Here is a 13,550-nt window from a genome sequence, read left to right on the forward strand (position 1 = left end):
TTTTTTTGTTTTTTTTTGCTTTTTGTTTTTGTTTTTTTTTTTTTTTTTTTTTGAGAGAGAGAGTTGGGGATAGAAGCAGAGGTAGAGAGAATCAAGTAGGCTCTATACCCAGCGCAGAGCCCAACATGGGGATCAATCCCATGACCCTGGGGTCATAATCTGAGCCAAAGTCAAGAGTTGGAGGCTCAACTGACTGAGCCCCCCAGGAGCCTCCCAATGAATGCTTTTTGATGATGATGATGAAGATGAAAATGAAGATTTGGAACAAAGTAATTACAGAGCTAAAAATTAAAGCTAAGGGAAGAAGTTAAGGAAACTAATTTAGCTTAGAAAAGAGGGCCAAGAAGAAACATGATATAACAGCTTTCAAAAAAAAAAAAAAAGAAACAAAACAAAACAAAAAAACCCTTGAGCTTTCTGAGGGCTAAGCAAAGGGAAATGGGCTGGAAGAATCTAAGTAAAAGGGTAAATTTCTTCCTTCCTGGTGAGGATTGTTATGGACACATAAGAGCCTTTATAAACATAATTAACTCTTTTTATTTGAGCTTGGAGTCAGGGATTTGCCAAACATGGGCTCTGATGAAGGATTTCAGCATGAGGGTTGCATGACCTCTTGCACAGTGTCCTTAGAAGTCTCTGGGTGGCTCCTAAATCTGCCCTGTGTCCTCATACAATTTGAGGAGGCCTTTGTCTTTGGACTTCCCTGCTCCTTAGTCTTAGCATCTTTACAGGACTGCTCCAATGTCTAACATAAGCCTTACCTTAGCTCCTCAAGGCTTAATTAATTCCCATGCTCCTTGGCCCTGAAGCCGAGTGGAACAATGCTCACAGCTATAAATTTGGCTTAGCATGCCTGGAAGGGCCTAAAATGCTAGGTGGTCCAAATATGATCCCAATTCTTGAATCCTCTGTTTTATACCTAACATCTGCTTGCACCTCCTAGTTATGGAAAGCTTCATTCATCTCAATGGAAGACATATACAATGAACTTTGGACTAGGAATAAGGAGAGTTGGGTTTGAGTCCCAGCTCTGCCACTAACTTGCTCTGTGATTTTTGGCAAATACCTTCATATTTCTGGAACTATTTATTAGTAAAATGGCAGTGGAGGAATCTCTTTGTTTTAATTTATGTTGGTTTAATTTCTATAACAAATGGCCCTCAAAAATTCAGTGACTTAAGGGACAAGAAGTTTGATTCTTTCTTTTTAAAATTTTTTTAGTTTAAAATTTTTTACTATTTATTTATTTTTGAGGCAGAGAAAGAGCATGAGTGGGGAAGGGGCAGAGAGAGAGGAAGATACAGAATCCAAAACAGGCTCCAGGCTCTGTGCTTTGTCAAGTTGGTTCCCATATAAGTTATTCCAGTCTTAATACATGGCTTGCAAGATCACTTTGCAGTTGTAGCTCACAGGAAAGCAGAAATCTCATGGGAGTTTTTGATGATCCAGGCCAGGAAGTGGTGTGTATCACTTTTACCTACAGTGTATTGGTCAGCATTCAGTCATATGGTCATACAAAAGTGTTAGACCAAAGTGGCTGAAAAATGGAGTGCAGCCATGTGGTGGCTAGCTAGAAGGTCCCACCATAGACTTGATGATCTCTAAAGGCCTTCTGCCCCAGCTCTGAAGTTCTGGGTATGTTTATTAACTAGATTCCTGATTCTCACATTGCCCTGCTACAAGTGGTTTGAAAATCACCTAACCTCTCTGACCATTAGGGACCAGAAGGATGGCAGTAAGGTCCATGCAATGACCCCTGTGAAAGGCCAGTGAACTAACTGAGATACCAGCTGTACCACCAGGTACCACATTAAGCTAAGTTGTCTTTGTGCTTCTTTTCTCTGCAGCCTGGGTAGGAGCCCTCTCAATGGGCATGATCTTCTTCTGTTCTCCCATTGTGAGTATATTCACTGATCGTTTGGGCTGCCGAATCACAGCAACTGCAGGTGCTGCTGTCGCTTTCATAGGCCTCCATACCAGCTCCTTCACCAGGTAAGGCTAGGAGTTGCTGGCCATTTTCCCACGGCTGAAGTTTGGTTTCTTTCTGGGCTTCAACTAGGGACACTCTTCTCATTGCAGAATCCTCTGTGGTCCTTTCTATGTAGAGTTCTCAAAGACTCTGATCATGAGAATCGTTGTACAATGGGATTCATCTAGGTAGGGTCTTCAGGACACATTGATATACAATATTCCCAAAAGAGTACCCAAGAGTTCCAAAGTGGTGGGAGGAGCCTAAGCTTGAGAGTTCATGAAACTGGGTCTAAATCCAGTTTGGGCCACTAAATGGCTATGGGACGATTGATGAGTACCATTCCCCTATATGGTCCTCAGTTTCTATACCTGTAACATGTGGGAAATAGACCAGATGGTCTTTTCAGGTCTCTTCCAGCTTTGCTATTCTATTTCCCCTTAATGTGCTGCACAACTGATGACCTCACTTGCCTTCCTGGAAATGAGCTTCTGGAGTGAATCCGTGTGAAAAACCTACCATTATAGGATTCCTGAGGGAATCTTATATTGAAAAAGAAGTCAGCTGAGCCCAAGGCTGTTTAGCATTTCTGGCTCCTTTCTAGGTATTTCTGGCTGCCAATGTATAGATAATTTGGGAAAGAAAAAAATTATGTCTTGGGCATGAGAAAGGATGTTTTAGCAGCATCCCTCACTTCGGTAAAAACCTAATATCCAGCTACCCAGCTAGGCATAGGCTAACCTCAAACTCTGGTCCAGTTGGTTCTACTGGCAAAACTTGGTAGTATCAGGGAAGAAGCAGACTATATGTTAATTTTCTGGTTTCTTTCTGCCAATCCTACAGAATCATGTCTACAGGGGAAGAGAGAAGTAAAAAACCCTCCACCATGGCCTGAGGAATATGGGATTCCTAAAGAAGTCTGTTGGCTTTCTGCCAAAGATGCTTTGGAAGTTACTATACCTCCTACTTCCAATCTGCCTAGGCTGGTGTATGAAAATGCTGGCCTGGAGACATGGCTAACTTGTCAGAGACTTGCTTTCTGAGCTTGGCTCACCAGAGAAGGACTATGATTATGCTCTCTAGGCCTAAAGTTTCACTCAGAGTGGAGAATGATAATTGTTTTTTGTCACAACTGGGCCCTGTGAGGGGGATCCAGCTGTCCTTATGACTTGAGCATTTCTGGATACCCAGCTTACCCTCCAGCAGAGCTTGGATATGACCCACAATGATTTCTTGGCTTCATCCCATCCAACTGGGATAGAGGAGGGAAAAGCATGTCTTGCTTGGAATGTGCTCAGCCCTCCTATGGCAGCAGCTGTAAGCCCTTTCAGGATCCTTCTGCTGGTTGGCCTCATTTGCCCTCAGTAAGCTAGTGCCTGGCCCCCTGAGGGAAGGAGGTAGGCCTCAGAAGTGGCTCCAGTCTCTGCACTACACAGCAGAGGCTTGTTTTTTAAAGTTGAGCTGAGCAAAGTATAAACAAATTAGCAACATATGGATCCCATTTCTCTTCCAATACACATGAGCTCGGTTACAGGAGGGGAAGGAGCTCAGATATATTTTTTTCTGGTATTCTTTAGGCACATTGGAGTAGGCATTCTGTTCTCCAGCCCCTAAGCCCTTCCCCACCCGATTTGCCTTTTCTACAAGAACATCTTTATTTTTTTATTTTTTAAAAAATAGTTTATTGTTAAGTTGGTTTCCATATAACACCCAGTGCTCATCCCCACAAGTGCCCTCCTCCATGCCCATCATCCCCCTTCCCCTCTCCCCCATACCCATCAGTCCTCAGTTTAGAACATCTTTAGAGCTAAGAAGCTTTCTGAATGGCTTCATGTATGGTGGGAAAGTGGTTCTGCTTGTGATTAGAACTCCAAGTCATCCTTCCTGTTGTCTGAACCTGGGTTCTGAGTTCCATTGGATAGCATGAGGTGGAGGAGAGTGCAGACAGGGCTGGAGATGCCTTTCTAAGTCTATTCAGAGCCTTCCTGCCTTCCTTGAGGCCCAGCTAGAAACATATCCACCAGACAGCACTCTGAACCAAATCCCATGCTTTGCCCCCACTTGCCCTCTCCTTGAAGGTCTCCCTTAGACCCACCTAACTCCCCTTTCTTACACAAGGCCCTCAGGCCAAGCCAATCCCAAAAAATCTGACAGAAGAGGAGCAGTTAGCTTAGCTATGTGCTCCAAGTGGAGACAACGTTTTTGAAACCAAAGCTTTTGCTTATATCCAGTGAATGTAAGCAGATGAGAAGCAACCTTTCCATTTGTAATGACACAGTTGGAACTAGAGACTATTATGCTAAGTGAAATAAGTCAGTCAGAGAAAGACAAATACCATATGATTTCACCCATATGTGGAACTTTAGGAGCAAAAAAAAAAAGAGCAAAGGCGGGAAAAAAGAGGGAGAGTGGCAAACCAAGAAACAGACTCAACTACAGAGACCAAATTGATGGTTACTAGAGAAGTTATTCAGAGGATGGACTAAATAGGTGATGGGGATTAAGGAATGCACCCAATGAGCATTGGGTGTTATATGGAAGTGTCGAATCACTATATTGTAGACCTGAAACTAATACTATGTTAACTAACTGGAATTTAAATAAAAACTTAAAAATAAAAGAAAAGCAATGGTAGTTGTCTTACAACTGATGAGTGCTAATACATCATCTCTGCAGCATAGGCCTAATGCTTTATTATGAGTACTGAGTCCATCTATGGGGAGCAACTGCTTGACCATGGAGAGTATTAAGTGGTCAGATAAGAACTGTTGCAAAATATGTGGAGTTTCATAAAGAAAATAAAATTCTTCATTAGGTTGTGCCAATATTGTCTAAGGGCAGATGGCTGGTGAAGCTGACCTTCCCATGGCCTTTTCTCTTTTGAAAAGAGGCTTATGGCCATGGCAGAACCTAAGAGTTTTAAGACAAAACCTGTCTTACTTGGCCAGGCCCACAACTTCTTTGAGGCTCCATTTCCCATCGAGCAGACAGGCTACTCTGAGAGGCTAATCCATACCATGTCCAGCAACAGGAACCAGGTTCTTGGAGTTAAAGGGACTCCTTACGTGAAGATCCCCAGGGAGATCATATAGAACCTGTAGTAAAGGGTCATGGGATATCCACACCTTGGGCAGGGTTGGGGGTGAGGTGTTTCTCAGGATACCACCAGCCATTTTCTGAAATATTAAGGGCCCCTAGCATGGAGAAAGATAGTAGAGTCCCATGGAGGGTCTTGACCTTTTGTTACTTGAGAAAAAGCTTTGGCTATCAGTCTACCCATGGTGTCTAGGTGACCAGTAGGTCAAACTGTTCCAAGGCCCTGACTTACTCCTTATAGTCTCTTATCCAGGAATTGCATAGGTTGATTCTGGCATTCTTTTGAACGATTCTCTCTGATGGGGTACCATGATTCAAACTAGAATCATGCAGACCAAGAGTCAAGTCCAAGTTTTGCTGATCCCCAGGTATGCTACATTAGGTAAATTAGTTCTCTAAGCCCCTGTCTCCCTATCTGCATTAGTAAGTCCTATTTATTGTCTGTTCTGAGAGTCAGTGGTAAGTGGGGCTGTGGGTTAAGGGTGGGGGTATACAAGTCTTAGGAGGGTGAAGGGAGAGGGCAGGTAGATTTTTGGTCAGGCTGCTGAGAATAGTTCTTGGTATTTCTCCCACAGCTCACTAAGCCTGCGTTATTTCACCTATGGGATTCTCTTTGGTTGTGGCTGTTCCTTCGCCTTTCAGCCGTCTCTCGTCATCCTGGGCCACTACTTCCAACGCCGCCTGGGTTTGGCCAATGGTGTGGTGTCTGCTGGAAGTAGCATCTTCTCCATATCCTTTCCTCTTCTCATCAAAACACTGGGGGCTAAGATCAAGCTCGCCCAAACCTTCCAGGTGCTGAGTACCTTCATGTTTATTCTTACCCTGCTTTCGCTCACCTACCGGCCACTCCTACCCAGTTCTCAGGACACCCCAAACAAGAGAGGTGTCCGCACCCTGTGCCAACGCATTCTGGCTCAGCTTAGAAAGTACTTCAACATGCGAGTGTTCCGCCAACGTACCTACCGCATCTGGGCCTTCGGGATTGCTGCTGCTGCCCTTGGCTACTTCGTTCCTTATGTACACCTGGTAAGAAATAATAGGGTGGGCCCACCTACCTTTAGGAAGCTTCCCTTGGCCTGCCTGAAGTCCATAGGGTAGAGGTGAAGGACACTGGAAGGGCAGGGGTGGGATCTTTGGAAAAAGAGACCAAACAGTGTTTGAAGAGACCCAAAGTGGGAAGAACACAGACTGAGGGAAGACTTCAATGGGAAATGAGTAGAATTCATTAGGGGAAAGCCCATGCCTGTAGCTTTCCCCTTGATAAATCTAGATAGATTTTCAGAAGATAAGCATCATTGGGATGTTGAAGACTGGCTGAGATGACCCAAGGACAGGGTTCTCTCTTTTCTTTAAATTTTTTCATGTTTGTTTGTTTTTTTTTTGAGAGAGTGAGAGACAGAGCACGAGAGGGGGAAGGGCAGAGAAAGAGGGAGACAGAGACTCTGAAGTAGGCCCCAGGCTCTGAGCTGTCAGCATTGAACTCGACATGGGGCTCGAACTCACAGACTGTGAGATAATGACCTGAGCCAAAGTTGGACACTTAACTGACTAAACCACCCAGATGCCCCAAGAACAGGGTTTTCTAAGAGTGTGTTCTGTGGAATACTGGTCTTTGTGGTCAAATGATTTGTTTAGGAAACAACATATAACCAATCTCTCTAGATTGGGATTTGGGAGGAGCCCTTGGGTTTTCTTAGTTGTTAAGGCTTTATTCTGTCCTGCCAGGGCTTGGAAGGGGATTGGAGATACCCATTCCCCTTAGCTGTTGCTCAGAAGCCCAGAATATAAAGAGCCAAGGGATATGAAGCCTTTTAAGCAGTTAGAAGTAGCCAGAAAGCTTATTCGGGAGCTAAGGCTACAAAGGAGGGGATTGAAGGGAAGGGAGCTCTTGCCATGGTTCAGGAAAGCAAGGAGTAGAGGGTTTTGGATATGCCAACTGTTAACCAGTCAGCTCCTTTTCTTTCTTCTGTCCCTGGGGGTCCTGGTGCTATGCTTTTCAGATGAAGTATGTGGAGGAGGAGTTCTTGGAAATCAAGCAGACCTGGGTGCTCTTGGTGTGTATTGGGGCTACCTCAGGCCTTGGGCGTCTTGTGTCAGGCCGTGTCAGTGACTCCATTCCTGGACTTAAGAAGATCTACTTGCAGGTGAGTGTGACCACCTTGCCCTGACCACAGTGCTATGGGGAGGAACAGCCTGCCACAGATGCTAGGTTACCCCCAGCCTTTGGGATAGAATGGTAACTTGTGTCATTACTGTGCCCTGTGTCCCAGCTCTGACACAAGGCTGTCATTCAGCATGGGAAAGTCAATCAAATTCTCTGAGCCTCAGTTTCCTTAGATTTCAAATGAGGACAGTTGTCTTTGCTCTGCCTCCTTCATCAAGATGGAGTAAGGATCCAGTGAGAGCACTATGTAAATGGAACCTGTAAGAACACTTACAAAGAAAGCATTTATTAATAATGGTTCTTCCATCTAAAATAGGGAAACTGAGGCTAGGAGTTAGATGCTGCTCCCCATTGAGGACTGATCTCTTTGCTACACCCTACTGTCTTGGAAGGTCTTGGGCATCTGTAGTTCTCTGTGGCCCAGTGTTTCTCTCCTCTAAGCCAGCAGGACCAAGTCAATCACTTACTTCTTACATTCTCAGAGTTACTTGCATCAGGCATTGGCTCTCAAATGTTATCCTCCTGATGAACACAAAAATAGTGCCAGAAAACACAACCTTACTTCCTCTCTCTGGGCCTCACTTTCCTCATTTGTACAATAAGAATAATTCTTGCCTTCCCTGTCTTACCTCACAGGAGAGAACCAAAAGAAATATAGGTGTGACCAGGTTTGGGGAAGTAAATAACTGTTATAGCCATGCAAGATTTTAATCCTTCGAACAGTAACACAGTGGGCATATTGTGGGCAGTTTCTGTGTGAACTGCACTCTGGTATGGCTTGGAACTACTGCTCAAGCTGTCTCTTTGTCTACCTGGCAGCAGTATTACCTTTCTGACCTTGTTCATGCTTTTTGCTCCCGGGGCTGGGTTTACTAGAAGGTACACAAATGTGGAACCCTGTGGAGGGGCAACAGCAGCCCTTCAAAACATGTGGTTACAAACAATCCATTAAGAAGGTGGTTGAGTTCTCACTCTCCTGGAGAATCCCTAAAAGCACTTCCAAGGGACCCTGATTATTCTCATAGTAGAGATTTCTCTGTCTTCTGACAGCCCTGTGTTTTCCTAAATATTCTAAGGTGTCTTAGACAAGAATATGATTAAGGAGTTTTGTTGTGTTTAACTCTGTGTTAGATTTGCAAAAGCTGGTGAATCTGCTTTGTCAGAGTTAGAGGTGCCCTTATGGTTCATCTAGTCCAACCTCTCATTACATAGAAACTGAGGGAAATACTCATACAGACAGTCATGGCAAAGTTGAATTCATATGTAGCACTTTTCTCATACTTCACTTTATACTAAGTGATGGATGACAGAGCCATGTCCCGGAGATAAGTAACTTGACCAAAGTCAACTCAAAAGACTGTGATTGAGATAAACCAGTTATGAAATTTTGAAATTCCAGGGCAAATATCAGCAAGTGCCTTATCTGGGTGGCTTTTTGAATAGGAGAATGTATGACTTTTTCAGCCTCTTCCACATGCCACCCCTGTAGGTCTTCCCTGTCAGTATGAGCAGCTCCAAGATGCTAATGGTGCTAGAAATCAGGGTAAGCTAGCATTGGGCCAAGACTTTATCTTGAGCAAAAACAGCATCCCCTGCCTAGCCATATAGCTCATTTCTCACCACAGTCCTTAGGAGAGAAGTAAGGCCCAAGCAGCTTTCGCTTTCTGTTGTGTAGAGAAAGTTCCAAGGGAGGTGTAGGCATTAACTAATCAGAAGCAGAACTAGGCTTAGGGCCCAGTGCTTCTGCTGATCACTTCCCCTACTTACCCAACATTCTTTCCCCTTTTCCAGTCCTACATGACCCAGCTTTACCACTTAGAGTAATATAAAATAATCTTAGAATGTTATAACTGAAATACATCTTTATCGATTATAGTACAACTACCTCATTTTATAAATTGAGAAACTGAGGCCTAGATAGAGAAAGATGAGTCCAAACTCATCTTGCTGGCAAATGTTGCAGGCTGAGAACACAAGACAATGGATAAACTTCTTTCTCTTGAGCTTCTCAAGATACTCCATCACAGGAATTTGCCTCTTTCTCCCTGGGTCAGATACAGGAGTATAGGACTGGGAGAGAGGAAAGGAGTGTACACTTCAGGTTCTGAAGAGATACCCACTAGACCCTGTAGTTCCTAATATTGGAAAAGACAGGTGCATGTATCTGGTATACAGACCACCCCTGGACAGTCTGTTAGAAAAGAAATGGTGACAGCCTGTAGGACAGCCTTACTTTAGGCCACTTCTTGAGGTCTGATTCTCAGTTCAAAGAGAGATTTTAAATTTCTGAACTTTGCAAGGCCTCATGGAGGATGTTAAATGGCAGCTAGATACAATAGGTAGTAATTGGAGATGATGGAAATCAGTTAATGGGGTCCTCTGTGTTGTATAATGCTGTTAACCCTTAATTGCCACACCATTATGGCTTGGTTGATAGGTAGATCTGGTTTTATCTTATAGTTGTGCATGAATCTTCTAAATCATAAGGAACCTGGGTGAACCTCCCAATGGTCTCCTTCATCCCAAGGTGTTTTCTAAAAGCAGACACCCACATAAATGGGCACTGGGTCCTTCTTCATTTCAGAAAGCTGCGCCTTCCATTCATGCCCCCATGTAATCATCATCCAAGTTATCTTCACTTCTTTCCCTTCCTCTTCTAATACCTTACCTGGACCTGAGAACACTAGCATGATCCGATCCCAGATCCTAATGCCTGGGCAGCCAAACACAAGATCAGAACAACAGCAATTTCCTTTAGCTTAGAGTCCAGTGAAAAGACAACTTTTTATGGAGGGGCCATGCCCCTTACCTTTTTAAAAAATGTTGAAGGAATAACAGTTAAGTAGGGACTTTCTTAAAAACTTTGAATCTTTCAGTGCAAGACTTAAAAAGGGCCTAAGTAATTATTTAGCCCAACTGCTCTCTATGTTGACACTCCCTGCTCTAATTTATAGATGATAGACATGAAACCCTGATAAAGGAGATATGATTTGCTATGTGGTCTTGACTGACAAGCACAACATGACCTAAGGCCCTTGCTCCTCTAGGTCATCTCCTTCCTGCTCCTGGGCCTGATGTCCATGATGATTCCCCTGTGCCGGGGCTTCGGGGGCCTCATCGTTGTCTGCCTCTTCCTGGGTCTGTGTGATGGCTTCTTCATCACCATCATGGCCCCCATCGCATTTGAGCTGGTGGGCCCAATGCAGGCCTCACAGGCAATTGGCTACCTCCTTGGCATGATGGCGCTGCCGATGATTGCTGGGCCCCCCATTGCAGGTGAGGTTGATATTACAGGGAGGGCATGAGTGGGGGAGTCCTGTCTTCCCTGGGCACTAGCAATCCTGAGCACCTCTGCTTCAAGTCCCTTTTACTCTTATTCTCTATTTAAGCCACCTTGTCAGAGGGTATGAAACCTCTTACCCTTATTGGTGGAAGAGGCTAAGTATAGTATATGTGCATGGATTCATTTTTTGGGAATGGGCTTTTCATGGCCCTCTGTTTCAGTGGGGTTTATTTTAGACAGCTGGATGATTCCAGGAGGGTAAAGAGAGAAATGGGTTTGGCTTTCTTGATCATTCTATTGGTCCAGTATCTTCTCTCTTTCTCTTTATAAGCAAGTAATTATTTGCAAGGTAGTTGGGCAGGAAGAGAAGATAAAGTGGACCCTGGCTTTATTAAGACTTAGAGATGCTCCCCACTTCTCTATTGGCTTCTGAACTGAGCCTGTAGAAGAGATTTTGATTAAAGCCAAATCCTAGGACTGGGCNGAAACTGAGGGAAATACTCATACAGACAGTCATGGCAAAGTTGAATTCATATGTAGCACTTTTCTCATACTTCACTTTATACTAAGTGATGGATGACAGAGCCATGTCCCGGAGATAAGTAACTTGACCAAAGTCAACTCAAAAGACTGTGATTGAGATAAACCAGTTATGAAATTTTGAAATTCCAGGGCAAATATCAGCAAGTGCCTTATCTGGGTGGCTTTTTGAATAGGAGAATGTATGACTTTTTCAGCCTCTTCCACATGCCACCCCTGTAGGTCTTCCCTGTCAGTATGAGCAGCTCCAAGATGCTAATGGTGCTAGAAATCAGGGTAAGCTAGCATTGGGCCAAGACTTTATCTTGAGCAAAAACAGCATCCCCTGCCTAGCCATATAGCTCATTTCTCACCACAGTCCTTAGGAGAGAAGTAAGGCCCAAGCAGCTTTCGCTTTCTGTTGTGTAGAGAAAGTTCCAAGGGAGGTGTAGGCATTAACTAATCAGAAGCAGAACTAGGCTTAGGGCCCAGTGCTTCTGCTGATCACTTCCCCTACTTACCCAACATTCTTTCCCCTTTTCCAGTCCTACATGACCCAGCTTTACCACTTAGAGTAATATAAAATAATCTTAGAATGTTATAACTGAAATACATCTTTATCGATTATAGTACAACTACCTCATTTTATAAATTGAGAAACTGAGGCCTAGATAGAGAAAGATGAGTCCAAACTCATCTTGCTGGCAAATGTTGCAGGCTGAGAACACAAGACAATGGATAAACTTCTTTCTCTTGAGCTTCTCAAGATACTCCATCACAGGAATTTGCCTCTTTCTCCCTGGGTCAGATACAGGAGTATAGGACTGGGAGAGAGGAAAGGAGTGTACACTTCAGGTTCTGAAGAGATACCCACTAGACCCTGTAGTTCCTAATATTGGAAAAGACAGGTGCATGTATCTGGTATACAGACCACCCCTGGACAGTCTGTTAGAAAAGAAATGGTGACAGCCTGTAGGACAGCCTTACTTTAGGCCACTTCTTGAGGTCTGATTCTCAGTTCAAAGAGAGATTTTAAATTTCTGAACTTTGCAAGGCCTCATGGAGGATGTTAAATGGCAGCTAGATACAATAGGTAGTAATTGGAGATGATGGAAATCAGTTAATGGGGTCCTCTGTGTTGTATAATGCTGTTAACCCTTAATTGCCACACCATTATGGCTTGGTTGATAGGTAGATCTGGTTTTATCTTATAGTTGTGCATGAATCTTCTAAATCATAAGGAACCTGGGTGAACCTCCCAATGGTCTCCTTCATCCCAAGGTGTTTTCTAAAAGCAGACACCCACATAAATGGGCACTGGGTCCTTCTTCATTTCAGAAAGCTGCGCCTTCCATTCATGCCCCCATGTAATCATCATCCAAGTTATCTTCACTTCTTTCCCTTCCTCTTCTAATACCTTACCTGGACCTGAGAACACTAGCATGATCCGATCCCAGATCCTAATGCCTGGGCAGCCAAACACAAGATCAGAACAACAGCAATTTCCTTTAGCTTAGAGTCCAGTGAAAAGACAACTTTTTATGGAGGGGCCATGCCCCTTACCTTTTTAAAAAATGTTGAAGGAATAACAGTTAAGTAGGGACTTTCTTAAAAACTTTGAATCTTTCAGTGCAAGACTTAAAAAGGGCCTAAGTAATTATTTAGCCCAACTGCTCTCTATGTTGACACTCCCTGCTCTAATTTATAGATGATAGACATGAAACCCTGATAAAGGAGATATGATTTGCTATGTGGTCTTGACTGACAAGCACAACATGACCTAAGGCCCTTGCTCCTCTAGGTCATCTCCTTCCTGCTCCTGGGCCTGATGTCCATGATGATTCCCCTGTGCCGGGGCTTCGGGGGCCTCATCGTTGTCTGCCTCTTCCTGGGTCTGTGTGATGGCTTCTTCATCACCATCATGGCCCCCATCGCATTTGAGCTGGTGGGCCCAATGCAGGCCTCACAGGCAATTGGCTACCTCCTTGGCATGATGGCGCTGCCGATGATTGCTGGGCCCCCCATTGCAGGTGAGGTTGATATTACAGGGAGGGCATGAGTGGGGGAGTCCTGTCTTCCCTGGGCACTAGCAATCCTGAGCACCTCTGCTTCAAGTCCCTTTTACTCTTATTCTCTATTTAAGCCACCTTGTCAGAGGGTATGAAACCTCTTACCCTTATTGGTGGAAGAGGCTAAGTATAGTATATGTGCATGGATTCATTTTTTGGGAATGGGCTTTTCATGGCCCTCTGTTTCAGTGGGGTTTATTTTAGACAGCTGGATGATTCCAGGAGGGTAAAGAGAGAAATGGGTTTGGCTTTCTTGATCATTCTATTGGTCCAGTATCTTCTCTCTTTCTCTTTATAAGCAAGTAATTATTTGCAAGGTAGTTGGGCAGGAAGAGAAGATAAAGTGGACCCTGGCTTTATTAAGACTTAGAGATGCTCCCCACTTCTCTATTGGCTTCTGAACTGAGCCTGTAGAAGAGATTTTGATTAAAGCCAAATCCTAGGACTGGG

General features: G+C 44.0%; 1 protein-coding gene across 1 annotated transcript in view; it reads left to right on the plus strand.

Moving 5' to 3' along the window:
* The first annotated feature begins 220 nt into the window (after nucleotides 1-220).
* The window catches only part of SLC16A2 (solute carrier family 16 member 2), a 17,267-nt gene continuing 3,937 nt past the window's right edge, over nucleotides 221-13,550 (plus strand). The window contains exons 1-5 of the mRNA XM_077764770.1: nucleotides 221-269; nucleotides 1,821-1,992; nucleotides 5,641-6,091; nucleotides 7,066-7,209; nucleotides 10,277-10,505. Of these exons, the coding sequence (XP_077620896.1) occupies nucleotides 221-269; nucleotides 1,821-1,992; nucleotides 5,641-6,091; nucleotides 7,066-7,209; nucleotides 10,277-10,505 (1,045 nt within the window). The remainder of the gene's footprint in view (nucleotides 270-1,820; nucleotides 1,993-5,640; nucleotides 6,092-7,065; nucleotides 7,210-10,276; nucleotides 10,506-13,550) is intronic.

Source organism: Crocuta crocuta, unplaced genomic scaffold, assembly GCF_008692635.1.
Source record: "Crocuta crocuta isolate KB4526 unplaced genomic scaffold, BGI_CrCroc_1.0 scaffold6267, whole genome shotgun sequence".
Classification (NCBI taxonomy): Eukaryota; Metazoa; Chordata; class Mammalia; order Carnivora; family Hyaenidae; genus Crocuta; species Crocuta crocuta.